The following is a 13,797-nucleotide window of genomic DNA, read 5'->3' as shown; positions in this document are numbered from 1 at the left end:
GTAACCATTGGACATTGGACGGACTTTGGACATACGTTTTCTGAAATTGACACCACTAGTGTTGACCCGTCGGGCCACGGTCGGGTGCACGGGCACCGGGCCGGCGCAGCTCAGAACGCCGAACGGTCACGCGCAGTGAAACGCGGCGCAGTTGTGCCCCCGTCGCAGATACAGTCTGCGCATCGCAGTCGCTGATTTGTGTGCAGAGGAAAGTGCCAATAATTAGAGCAATAAAGATGTGAAACTTGGTGATGAGGAATGCACTAGATATGCGTCACATGTTTAGTGTAAAATTTCTCCGGTAACCCCGCCACGTGCGCCGTGTATGAGAATCCCGTCGGCTGCCGGCCGTTCCGACGCCTCAACGCTGGCCGCCCGGAGCCCGCGAGCGTCCGGCGCCATGGCTTCAAGGTCACCCAGAGGGGCGGGGAGGGAGGCGGGGCGGGGCCGGCCGGGCCGCGCACCACGCCGCCGCCGCGCTGACGGGGACCCGAGTCTCGGGAAACGAGCGCGGCTCGCCGGTGGTCATGGCGGATAAATGATGTCGTGTTGGTCTATGCGAAGGGCATGCTTCCCTGAAAGGGTCTCTAACTGTGGACGCTGTGGGATGGACGAGTGCCCCGGATTTCCCTGGGATTCGTCAGTGAAGGGGTTTCCGGTGGTGGATTGGAACGAGCCGAGATTCCCGGCCCGAATCAGACAGACATCCAGCACCTGCCCGATTTCCACATCAGGTAGCTCGGTGGAATTTGGCGACGGAGTCGTGCAGAGCAAAAGAGACGATAATCAACAAAGAATTATTCAACTAACTTAGCCTGAATGAATAAATTGAAACTCCCGCCTGGAGCCACCACGCGCATACGCTAAAAGACAGGATGTGGACAGGCCACTAGATAAGGTCCTGCACTTCGGGCTGCGTGACCTGCCCAGCGGCGACGTCTCGTCTACCTGCTCTGTGGGGCTGCGTTAGCTGGGGCTGCGCTAGCTGGGGCTGCGCTAGCTGGGGCTGCGCTAGCTGGGGCTGCGCTAGCTGGGGCTGCGCTAGCTGGGGTCACTTTCCATCAGCCTGCGGCTCGGACTGCCTCAGCCGCCCACCTCCATTGGTGGCTCGATAAGACGTCTCGGGCTGCCCACCTCCACCTACCTCCATTGGTGGGTCGAGAAGACGTCTCGGGCTGCCGCCCACCTCCACCTCCATTGGTGGTTCGAGAAGACGTCTCGGGCTGCCTCAGCCGCCAGCCTCCATTGGTGGCTCGAGAAGACGTCTCGGGCTGCCTCAGCCGCCAGCCTCCATTGGTGGCTCGAGAAGACGTCTTGGGCTGCCTCAGCCGCCCACTTCCATTGGTGGCTCGATAAGACGTCTCGGGCTGCCGCCCACCCCCATTGGTGGCTCGAGAAGACGTCTTGGGCTGCCGCCCACCTCCATTGGTGGCTCGAGAAGACGTCTCGGGCTGCCGCCCACCTCCTCCATTGGTGGCTCGATAAGACGTCTCGGGCCGCCCACCCCCACCTACCTCCATTGGTGGGTCGAGAAGACGTCTCGGGCTGCCGCCCACCTCCACCTCCATTGGTGGTTCGAGAAGACGTCTCGGGCTGCCTCAGCCGCCAGCCTCCATTGGTGGCTCGAGAAGACGTCTCGGGCTGCCTCAGCCGCCAGCCTCCATTGGTGGCTCGAGAAGACGTCTTGGGCTGCCTCAGCCGCCCACTTCCATTGGTGGCTCGATAAGACGTCTCGGGCTGCCGCCCACCCCCATTGGTGGCTCGAGAAGACGTCTTGGGCTGCCGCCCACCTCCATTGGTGGCTCGAGAAGACGTCTTGGGCTGCCTCAGCCGCCAGCCTCCTTTGGTGGCTCGAGAAGACGTCTGGGGCTGCCTCAGCCGCCCGCCTCCATTGGTGGCTCGAGAAGACGTGTCGGGCTGCCGCCAGCCTCCATTGGTGGCTCGAGAAGACGTCTCGGGCTGCCTCAGCCGCCCGCCTCCATTGGTGGCTCGAGAAGACGTCTCGGGCTGCCTCAGCCGCCAGCCTCCACCTCCATTGGTGGCTGGAGAAGACGTATCAGCTCTGCGTGGCTTACCCACACAGAGCTTCTGGAAGGATGATTGTTTGTTTGTTGTTGTAGAAAGCTGGCCAATTTTTACTTGGCACTCGACAGTTTACTCGATACTAGACAGTTTTCTTTTGATTGTGCAGAAACGGAAAAAGGAGAGGCGTAATCGGAGGATTTCCGATGGAAGCTGTAGAGTTCCAGTGGGGAGTATGTGCCTGTGGCTGTAAGCCCGCCTGGCTGGATCCGTCAGAATCTGTTCCAGGAGGAGGGCGCCGCGCCGATCAGCGTGGCTGCCGAGATGGCACCGTGCCAGGGCGGCCAGGTTTGTGTGGCGCACGCGCTGTGACGTCACTCAGCCCGCCGGCAGCGCGGGGGGGGGGCGGTGGAGCGCGAACCAGCCTAAAGCTCAGGCTGCGCTCTGTGTTTTTTCGGTTTCTGCGGGATTTCGGTTTCCGCGTCCTTTCGGTTTCTGCGTTTTTTTCGTTTCGGGCGGCCTCCGCGTGGACGGTGTTGTTTATAGCATAATTATGGAGAAGTGATCAAATTATTTGATTAATGATTATTCATGATAAATATTATCGTGTTTTTGCAAAATTTTTATGATTTAATTGGTTTAAGATTTTTACAAATAAGAATAATTTATTTTCGATCATAATCATTTGTCAGCCTAAATACAATTATAGTATTTGAAGTAGAACGTGAAAAAAATTGAAGGTTTTGAAACCATCTTGTCTTTTTTATTCATGATTTACACCATTGTCATTATTTTCATTTGAAAGTTTTCCATCGTCACAATATCATTGGCAACAAGCACTTCTAATAATTCATCACTAAAACGAAATCCCGCAGAAACCGAAAAAAGTGCACAGCTCTGAACTTTTTTTCGGTTCCGACTCGTCGGTTTTTGCGGGTTTTCGTTCCACGGGAAGCCAGACTGGCTGTGTAGCTTGTGCAATGTATTCGTTATGAGGCGAACTTCACGACGCGAACCGAAATCGCGCAGAAACCGAAAAAACGTCGGAATTCATGCTAGTGTAGCTTACCCCGCGTTCGATGTCTCTTGGACGACGAAGATTCTACGCCGTCCGGCCAATCACCTTCCATAACCGCAGCCGAGCCCCCGCTGGCCTTGGACGGGATTGGCCGGACGACGTAGAATCTTCGTCGTCCGAGAGACATCGAACGCGGGGATAGGCTTTAGGAGTTCGGACCGGACGGCCGGGAAGGACGGGTCCAAGATACGTAGGGCGGGTCGGCCACGGCCGTAACACAGGACAACATTGGGTGGCCATGTAACACGGGACAACATTGAGTGGTCATGTAACACAGGACAACATTGGGTGGCCATGTAACACGGGACAACATTGGGTGGTCATGTAACACAGGAAAACATTGAGTGTAGAGATGGCAATCCCGGAACGTTTTGCCAATCCCGTGATCCCTGGATCCCGGTCTTGTCACTAAAGATCGTAAGAATAATTTCCTACTGACATATTTTGCGTCTTTTAGCTTACCACAAACAAAGAGGCAACCAAAAGCCATCCTTAGACCACAGAGGCGGATCCAGCTCAGAGTTTTTTTTTTGGGGGGGGGGGGTGGCAAACTATAACAATTTAGCGATTCTTTCCATGCCTCGTCCATAGGCGTAATGTTGAAATTATGCCGTTTGGGGGGAAATGCCCATTTGCCCCCCCCCCCCTGGATCCGCCACTGTTAGAACATGTCATTTGCAATAAACACGATTGAATTTGCGAAAGAAACGTTTCGATTTGATTAGCATTAGGCCAATTGGACTGAATAAAACTGTGCAGGGGCGCGGGAACTACTTTCCGACTGGGGGGGGGGGGCACACCATAATAGAGATCAACCTAGGGTACCCCCAAATCTAGTTTTCTCACCGGTTTTAGGCCACTTATTTTTCACCCCTCGGCTTTTTCAACAACAAAAGAAAACATTTGCAAAAAAAGTGTGGTATTCCGTCTCAAAACTGTGGGGGCACCGCCCCCACGGCCCCAGAGTTGGGGGGGGGGGGGCAAACTGCCCCCACGGCCCCAGAGTTGGGGGGGGGGGGCAAACTGCCCCCACTGCCCCCCCGGCTCCCGCGCCTATGAAACTGTGCGCCGACCTGTGCTTTTACTATCTCGTCATTAAGACGGGTTCCAGCACATCCACGCCTCACTCACTCTTCGTCTACGCTACTCGTAGTTAGCGCGACAATTTTAACCCTCGCCCATGTAGGGGGGGGGGGTTGGTGCACCCCCCCCCCCCTTGAGGTTTTTCATAGCTACACGCCGAACCGTTTCAGATAGCCTGCTCAAATTTTCAGTACCCTATGGGGCATCCTTTGCGCAACTTTTGGTATTTTTTTGTCAAGGTCATGTCGGGTCACGGAGTTATGACGTCATAAAGGGAACAACCTCCGGCCAGATTTACGCTAAATTGGAGATTGCTTCAAGTTCACATTGGTATAAATGCCGACTTACCTGACACACTGATGGATTGTTTTAGAATCATAACTGGCTGATTTGACATTGGCACAATGTCCGTTGACATTTTGAAGGTTACTAAAGGTCAAGGTAAGGTCAGTGACCTCGGTTGACCTGTAATGACTTCTTGCACTTGTATGCCTTTTCGGGGTATTTTGATGCCCTGAATTCGAATTTGCTATCCATTTCAGGCATCGTCGGTTGTTTCTTGTAGTTCATTTTGGGTCAGGGTCAGGTCAGTGACGTCACACGCCTGACGTGACCCAATGCACAAATGACCTTGCAGACTTCCGATGCTCCCAACGCATCATTTTTAAAGGTATGACATCGAAATACACACCAAACGATAGAGAATTGATCAAGGATCACGAAAGTGAAGGTTTCAAGTTGATATCTCTTACCGTTTTGCCGCAATCGGCGCGGAAATCTGAAAAAGTTAGATTTTTCCGAAAATTTGACCTTTGACCGGTCATAAGTAGGTCAAATGTTGACCTAGGACCAAAAAATATACCACCAATCGCGAGATCTCGTTGAGAGCAATCCGTTGGTCTTTTCCACTAAGCTCTACGACGCTCTGTTTTCAAACGCCAGGGGGGGGGGAGGTCGCACCAACCCCCCTGCATGGGCGAAGGTGGCAAAACACCGTTTACGGGCGAGGGTTAAGCCATTGCTGGTAGGTCTGTCTATTTTAAAACTCGCGACCAGTGTACGCCAAATTTTGCAGCTCCCTATTTCACAATGTTTTCAAGACGTCGCTTGGTCACTTCACCTCTTTCCGGTTCCGCTTTCATCACTAATGTCTCTCAGACTTTGCTCCGACTTGAGGGCAGAGTCACTGACTGGGAGAGCTCCACTCTACCGTCTTCAACGTTTGAATCAGTGAGCTCTGCCGTCACTTGCGTGACATCTGTGACATCTTTCTGCGACACGAGCTCAAAGACTGTCTTGATGACCTCTTTTGTTCCGGCCACAGACGGACAAGTCAGAATCGCTGAACGATCCGTGATCCTGATAGAGATGTTGCTGCACTGATGCTGCAATTTTTTGGCGTTCGGGACCCTTCTTCGTACGCCTTTAAGCGGCCTAACCGCTGTGGGTGATACCCGGGAGCTACCATCACGGTCAATTGTGGACGGCCGATACGGGGTGCCAGCTAAATAGTTTCTCTGCTTTATGTCACGCAGCACAATGAACACTGAACAATGTAAACAAGACTCGTGCACCGGCTGCATTCTTTTTATGGTGAAAAACTGATATTTTCGGGATCCCGGGATTGGCGGAATTTCGGGATCGGGATTATAATCCCGCCGGAATCCCGGGATCCCGATCCCGGGATTGCAATCTCTAATTGAGTGGTCATATAACACAGGACAATATTGGGTGGTCATGTAACACAGGACAACATTGAGTGGTTATGTATCACAGGATAACACTGAGTGGCCACTGACCATGTAGTACACAGGACAACATTGAGTGTTCACGGAGGTCCTCAGAAGTCAGAGGCGGTCAAATACCACTCCACAGACCTACATAACTACCCATGCTCTGTTGTAGTATAGGGCCTTGTGTTGTAGTACGGTCGTGAACATGGCCGTCGGGATGGGACCGTTGGCTATAACAGTATAACGAGGAGCTGGTGACCAAGGGGCCCGGCTCGGGTGCCCTCGGGCCGCGTCACGCAGACCTGTCTCCCGGCGCAGTTCCGCTTCCCACCTGTGTCTGACGTCCGTGTGGAGTGTGGAGGGTGGACCCAGCCGCCCCCAGACACCACTCCGTGCCCTTGTGTGCCCTCGGGCGGCCGCCCGTGGCGCAGCTCTGTACGCAGTTCAGTGCGCGTGAGTCGGCCCGGGGGAGGGGAGGGGGGTCGATACTGCGTGGTCCGCACTGAGGGACCAGGGCTGACTGGGCGCTGGTCCAGTCGCTGGGCGGCCTCTGTTTAAAGGTAGTGTGCCAACTTTCCTGGACCGTATGGAGTTAATGGTCCAGATAAGAAGAACCGGATTTTTAGAACTTATCCATACCTTTAAAACTCATGGAAACGTCTTAAATTCTTCAAATTTTGAGTACCCCAGTGCGAAATTCGCCCCGACGGGCTGTCGGTCGTACCCCAACCACATTTCACACCACTATGAACAATAAATGCACACACTGAAATCGCTATTACCGATATGCTCATCCAATCAAGTTTCGATAAACCCGTTCATCATCATCTCCTGCGGTTTCGAACACGCCTGTTAGGTGGTGCGGTAGACCGCGCCCAAAGCCAGGGCCCCGGTAACGTGAGGTAGCCGAGTCGGGGCAGCGTGCGCTGACCCAAGCCGGGGCCGCGCGTCCTCCCGGTGTCATGTGATAGCCCGGGGCTGCCCGCGGGGATGCGGTAGACCGCGCCCAAAGCTGCGGCCCCGGCTTGGGTCAGCGCACGCTGCCCCGACTCGGCTACCTCACGTTACCGTGGCCCTGGCTTTGGGCGCGGCTTCTGCTCATACTTTGTGGTGCGGTGGTGGTGCGTCGGGCCGCGCGCTCTGACTTCGGCCAAGAAAAATGCGTCAGCTGATCATTGTCATTTCTGCCACTTGCGTGTGGTGAAATGGGGTCATAACTTAAGAGACGGCTTTTGATATCAACTATTTTACATAAAATCATATTTCAAACCATAAATAATGTTCGACAGCCAAATAAAAGAAACAATACCAATACAGGCTTACAGTTTAAGGCTCGACATTGTGTTGTCTACGATTAGACAGCTGATAACTCATTCCCGTACGTCGTAACTCTATAATGACCTTTGCTTATTGTCACATGTGCGCCGCATTCGCGATTGTTGCCGACGCCTGTTTGCACGTCAGCCCACTACAGTTGTTATACATATCGAAAAACCGATAAACTTTTAGGCGAAAAAGGCACTATTCCAGGCCCATTTTTGATTTTTTTTGCGATATTAGGTAAAAACAGAAGCTTCTTATCCTAGGAAAAATAAAATGGGAAATCTTTCAAAGGTGGCACACTACCTTTAACCGGCTCGCCCGTGCTATGCGATTATCGCGGAGGGGCCACCCATGCTGCCGGAATTCCTATAGCCCACACTTGCTGTTCCCATGGAGCGGGCCGTGAGAATATGATTTCATTTCATGTCGGCTGTCACGCTGCGGGTGGCGGCGTGCGCTTCTGCATGGTATTCCGCGTATCTACCATGACCTGACACCATGTTCCGCGCCGGCGTCACCGCGCGCGGGACTCGCGCCGCCGGCGTGTCACCGCGCGCACCCCGGGCGGCGCGGTGGGCAGGTCCCGGGAGCGTGGTCACTTCCCTCTGGGTGACTAGTTAGCTACCGTCGCCGTCTTCCATGGGATTCGGCAGGGTGGGATCTTCATTCAAGGTCACTGCCGAATGCGTACATAGATAGAAACGAAATACATTTGAAATGGCGTGACACTGAGCTACGAGGGTGCGCAGTTTTATGAGATCGTTTTCATCGTGGGTGCTATTACATCCATTCAGAGCGTACAGAAATAGTGGCCGCGGCGCCGCTGAGCCACCCGTCAGTTGGGCGGCGCGGCGCCGACACCTCGGAGGGATGGCTCGGCGCCGGCTCACAGCGGCCGAGCGGCGGCGGCGGGCCACGTGGGAACCTGCTGCGTAGATTCCTCCCCCTCCCCCTCCCCCCCCCCGATTCCTGTCAGCGGCCAGCTGTTCGCAGAGGTCCTCAACCCTCGCCCGGCGGTGGTCCCCAACCCTGGCCGGCGCGGCAGGGCTCTTGATATGTGCCGCCAGAATCGACATCAAGCGTTACAGAAATGTCGCCCGCCTCGTGAAATGTGGTCGTTACCGGTCCTCGTTCCAGTTGTTTCGTTTTCTACTCTGTCGCTGAAAACTGCATCTTGCCAACAAATGGGCGACGGTTCCACAGTGACAGCTAACGCTGTTGAGTGATTGTGACGGTTTCTGGGTGTGAGCGTGGTTCATGGTCAGCTGATCCGTAACAAATCACCATGTGACGTCATCATCAGATAATTTAGTACTTGTACCGCGCCTGCGTACTGCGGACATTGTACTTGTACCGCGCCTGGGACTGCGGACTGCGGACATTGTATTTGTACCGCGCCTGGGACTGCGGACTGCGCACATTGTACTTGTACCGCGCCTGCAACAGCGGAGTTGTGCGGTCTGCGTGGTCGAATTGCCCGTGGCCGAGGCGCTTCGGTGAGTGCCGGCATCCGCGGCGGTGGCTACTGCTTCTACCAGACACACGCAGTGGCAGCCACTGCTTCTACCAGACACACGCTGTAGCAGCTACTGCTTCTACCAGACACACGCTGTAGCAGCTACTGCTTCTACCAGCCATACGCAGTGGCAGCCACTGCTTCTACCAGACACACGCTGTAGCAGCTACTGCTTCTACCAGCCATACGCAGTGGCAGCCACTGCTTCTACCAGACATACGCAGTGGCAGCTACTGCTTCTACCAGACACACGCAGTGGCAGCTACTGCTTCTACCAGCCATACGCAGTGGCAGCCACTGCTTCTACCAGACATACGCAGTGGCAACTGGCAGCTACTGCTTCTACCAGACACACGCAGTGGCAGCTACTGCTTCTACCAGCCATACGCAGTGGCAGCCACTGCTTCTACCAGACATACGCAGTGGCAGCTACTGCTTCTACCAGACACACGCAGTGGCAGCTACTGCTTCTACCAGCCATTTACTGTGAGATCCGCAGTAGCAGCTGTCCCCATGCCAGACATTTACTGAACATTCTGCGGGCCATTGTTCCGGCATTGAGCAACCCTGACTTTAATATAGATGTATATCATTATTCGGTCACCGTAGCGTGGAAGGTCACCGTAACGCATTTTCAAATATACACAATGTTGTGCTTCCGTAGTTATAACGCGAATGCGAATTTTGATGTGATGTATTTTATATCACCCTCCGCCTGGATACAATCTTCTGGCTCATCCGAGGGCGCCTCTGTGAAATCACGCTCCCCGTATCTCTGCGTGCCATTACGGGTGATATCCGCGGCGCACACATGGCGAGGTCACTGCCCTGCAGCCGGCCGGAGGGGGTCATTGGCCTGCAGTCAGCCCCCGCGGCGGCCTTGGCAGGCGCTGTGACGGCGCGTGTTGATAGGAGCGCCCCCTGCCCCCCCCCGCCGGCGGGGGGGAGGGGGTCAGAGGTCGCTGCCGGCTCGGCTCAGCGGCCAACGGTCCATGGGCTCCCAGCGTGCTGACGTAGTCCCTACTCTCTGTGGCCGGGTGGTGGGGATGCCGAACCCGTGGGTGCTGGGGACAGGGCTACCCAGTACCCAGGCAGGCAGTGGATAGATGCGGTCTTTGTGCATTCTGCCTCGCTCCTAACCAAACTCTGAGCGCTGGTGCTTTTTGGAATACCTGCAGATGCTCCTGGGTGTGTGCCTGAATTCCCAATTAATAAGGCTCGAGATGCTGCGGTGCATTATAGAAGTCTTGAAGCATGATCGGTGGTCTATGTTTCCTTCATTCATGATATACTTTTCTCCTATCCTACCGTCCTTGGTAGTTCACAGAGGCCGCCATTGTTGTGCGGTCGGTCGGACTGCGGTTTTATTTACTACTACCCGTCCAATGTTAGTGTCACACTCTCAGTGTATTTGCCGTCAGTAAGTACGCAGTGTCAGTAGTCTCGTGCCCTTTTTCCGTTCGAGGTCAGCCGGGTGGTTTGTCTGTACCCGCGGTCTCCGAGTGGCGGCCTCTGATTGTATATCTGGTATCGGCCTCAGCTGGCAGTGGTATCGACGGTTGTCGACCTTGTTTGTATATTCCCTCGTGTACCTGACCCTGACAGCGCAGAGTTATCCGTCTGACGGTGTACTCCTCTCCGCTTACGTGTATCGTGTATTCCCTGCACTGGTGTAAATTTACTCCTTCTGACAGTGGCCTGGTGAAGCATGCGCTGTGTAACGGTGTACTTCCATCCGTCAGATACCGTATCGTGTGACCCGGGGGTCATAATATACGCCTTCTGACGGTAAATTGGTAAAGTGTGCCATGTGTAAAGATGTCTTCTTTCCACCAGTTACCCCTGTAGTGGTTTAAATATGCCCCTCTGATGGTGTACTCTCCGTCTGACGGCGTTGTCATCTCCGCCAGGTACCCTGATCGCTTACTGCGTGTACCGGTGCAAATGTACCGCGTCTGACTGTGCTATTGCAAATACTGCGGTGTGCTAGGCTGACTGCACTGGTGTCAGTTAAGTTTTACCCCGTTTGATGGTGTACCCCCACAGACAGATAACCGAATCGTGTACCCTGCACATTGTGCAAGTATAATCTTTCTAACGGTGTACTCTTATACCAGGAACACCCTTATTATGTACCCCGTTTACTAGTGTAGAATACCCCCTCTTACGGCGTTCTCCCCCCAGCCAGGGATCAGTATCGTGTACCCCTTGTACTGCTGTCGATATACACTGAGAAAATTTAAAAACGGGGTGGGGTGTTTTTGCAGTGTATGATGAGTGTCAGACACTTTTAAATGTGTACTGTAACACTTATTACAGTGTCATGAAGCCTGTCATACACGGTTAAAGGTTTAGACACCCTTAAAAACTCCCTTGGGTATGCAGAATAACCACTTACCCATGGGTACCCATACCCCATGGTGGTTACCCATGGTAACCACTTACCCATGGGTAAGTGGTTATTCTGCATACCCAAGGGAGTTTTTGAGGGTGTCTAAACCTTTAACCGTGTATGACAGGCTTCATGACACTGTAATAAGTGTCACAGTACACATTTAAAAGTGTCTGACACTCATCATACACTGCAAAAACACCCCACCCCGTTTTTAAATTTTCTCAGTGTACGCACTCGAACGGCGCACTCTACTCCACCCGTGTATCGTTTACACCGTGGCCCGTGTACTAGTGTTGATATACCCCTCTGACGGTGTACTCCCCTCCGTTAATGCTCGAATCATGTACCCCGTATATTGGTGTAATTATACTACTAACGGGGTACCCCCGCCATGAAGGTACCCATATATTGTGTACACCGTTAACTGATGTAAATATGCCCCCTGGCGGGGTTCCTCCCTCTGTCATGTACCCGTACCGTGTACCGGTGTAGAATTAGATGTCCTCTGTCTGTGTGAAGTAGTACTGGTGTAAATATGACGGTGTACTGGTGTAGATGTACCCCCACTAATGGTGTACTTTGTTCGCCAGGTACGCGTATCGTGTACACGGGCCAGTTCCTGAAGGCGCTGCGCGACTCGCCGCTGGCGCGCACGCCTCCGGCCGCCATGTCGCACGTGCCGGGCGTGACCAAGCTGCCGGCGGACGGTGCGGCGCCGGGCGCCGCCGGCCAACGGTCGCCCGCTCACGAGGGCACCGAGCACGCCGCGCCGGCCGACAAGAACGGTGGGCGAGCCAGGGGTGGAGGTGGTGTGACGAGGAATGGGGAGATACGAAGGCCGGGGAAAGGGAGGGGGCGAGTGTCGATGATTTTCATTGGTGATGTTTTAGTTCTACGACTTTCAGTGGGTCGGTTCTGGCAGATTGGCTGCGAGATTGTCGCATGTTGTCGGAAGGTTTTCTATTTCCCTGTTTATTGAAGATGGCTGCGTAACAGCTGCAGACCACTTGTTATCACTGCGAGTCGTTCGTTCAGTGTCCCGTGCACTGGTAACTCCAGGTGTCTGTGACACCTGTACCGGCGCGGGTACTAGGTACTGACTCGCGACCGATCGATACGCTGTATCTGAGTAGTGAGATGTGGTCAGTGTCGGCGTCTCTGACACTCCGCTCGTTTTCAGACGGGGACGATCCGCAGTTCGAGATGGACATGTAATCTCCTCCGACCGGCCACGGAGGGCGGCGCTGCACCGCCGACAGCGCCACCTGTGAGCGCCAGCCGCAACCTACACCTGCGGCCGCCGCCGACAGGTGACACTGGGAGCGGCGGTCCGCTCTCGGCACAAATCGGCGCCGCCGCGGACCGCCTGTGATTCAGCTGTAAATTGGCGGCGTCCGGACCCGGCCCGGGCCCGGGTCCGGACCGCGGCTGCAGGTGCCTTCCGCCGCTGACCGGGGCGCCGATGCCAAATGCAATGGGACAGCCGGGGGCGGGCCCGTCCGTCTGTATCGCCTTGTTGCCGTTTGACCGCGGCCGTGACAGCAGTTCAGTGAGCGTTCAGTTCCGTTCCGTTTCTCCTCCCTGCAGTGCGGACTCTGCCGGCGGGTGGAGCCTCAGTGACCGCGCCGGGCCTCCGCGAGGTCCCGGGAACTCTAACAGTCCGACCCGCCGCAGTGTGGTGACGTTTTACACAATGTCAGTCAGTTTTAGACAGTCTTCCGCGCTAGGCGCCGCTCGGTTTCTCTCTGTGAGCATGTGTTGCGGCATTTCCTTTGGTTTGGCTGGTCCTTGTTTGGGTGCCGATCGCGCCGTACCAGTTCGATCCGGATGGTGCTGGTGCAGTCCAGTCTGCCGGCTTCTGCTGCTATGGTCGGGTCAGTGCAGGTTTCAGTCGGTTTGTGCCGGTATGGTCTGCGCTGTACTGGTCACGGCTGGTTTGTACTGGTTTTGTCTGGTCTGTACCGGTGTGGTATGGTTTGTGCGTGCGCCTTTGTTGCCCTGCGCTCGTCCTCGTCGCCTGGCTAGAGCTGAAGCCGACCTCTCAGCTTCTGACAGGCGCTCCAGCACTCAGCTGGCGACCGACCTCAAACGCCCAGTGACGTGGCTGTCGCAGCGCGGCAACCGGCCGCTGCTCTCACCCTGAGCCGTCCCCGCCAGTGCGGGAGGGCGAGGGTGGTGTGGGCGGCCGGGGCGCCGTCTCGGTGTCTGTCTCTCTGGCCGCCTGCGGTGGGTTATAGTGTGTCTGTGCGGGCTGATCGCCCATAGTGTGCAGTTTGACGCAGCGCAACTGACCGCGCAGTTTGTGTCGGAAATACAGGCGCCGGGCGCACAGTACACCACCGTCTGTGTGTGATCAGAGAGCAGCGGGACACAGTACACCGCCGTCTGTGTGTGATCAGAGAGCAGCGGGACACAGTACACCACCGTCTGTGTGATCAGAGAGCAGCGGGCGCACAGTACACCACCGTCTGTGTGTGATCAGAGAGCAGCGGGACACAGTACACCAGCGTCTGTGTGTGATCAGAGAGCGGCGGGACACAGTACACCACCGTCTGTGTGTGATCAGAGAGCAGCGGGACACAGTACACCACCGTCTGTGTGATCAGAGAGCAGCGGGCGCACAGTACACCACCGTCTGTGTGTGATC

The 13,797-nt window shown here is 55.1% G+C and overlaps 1 protein-coding gene across 1 annotated transcript; it reads left to right on the top strand.

Moving 5' to 3' along the window:
- Nucleotides 1-11,670: 11,670 nt before the first annotated feature.
- Nucleotides 11,671-13,486, top strand: LOC122375570 (eukaryotic translation initiation factor 4E-binding protein 1-like). Its single transcript, XM_043355053.1, has 2 exons — nucleotides 11,671-11,935; nucleotides 12,331-13,486. Exons 1-2 carry the CDS (start codon nucleotides 11,686-11,688, stop codon nucleotides 12,363-12,365), a joined length of 285 nt encoding a protein of 94 aa, XP_043210988.1. The 5' UTR covers nucleotides 11,671-11,685; the 3' UTR covers nucleotides 12,366-13,486.
- The last annotated feature ends 311 nt before the right edge of the window (nucleotides 13,487-13,797 follow it).

Source organism: Amphibalanus amphitrite, unplaced genomic scaffold, assembly GCF_019059575.1.
Source record: "Amphibalanus amphitrite isolate SeventyFive unplaced genomic scaffold, NRLGWU_Aamphi_draft 001873F_arrow, whole genome shotgun sequence".
Taxonomy (NCBI): domain Eukaryota; kingdom Metazoa; phylum Arthropoda; class Thecostraca; order Balanomorpha; family Balanidae; genus Amphibalanus; species Amphibalanus amphitrite.
The sequence above is the reverse complement of the archived record's forward strand: the minus strand, read 5'-3'. Positions and strand labels throughout refer to the sequence as shown.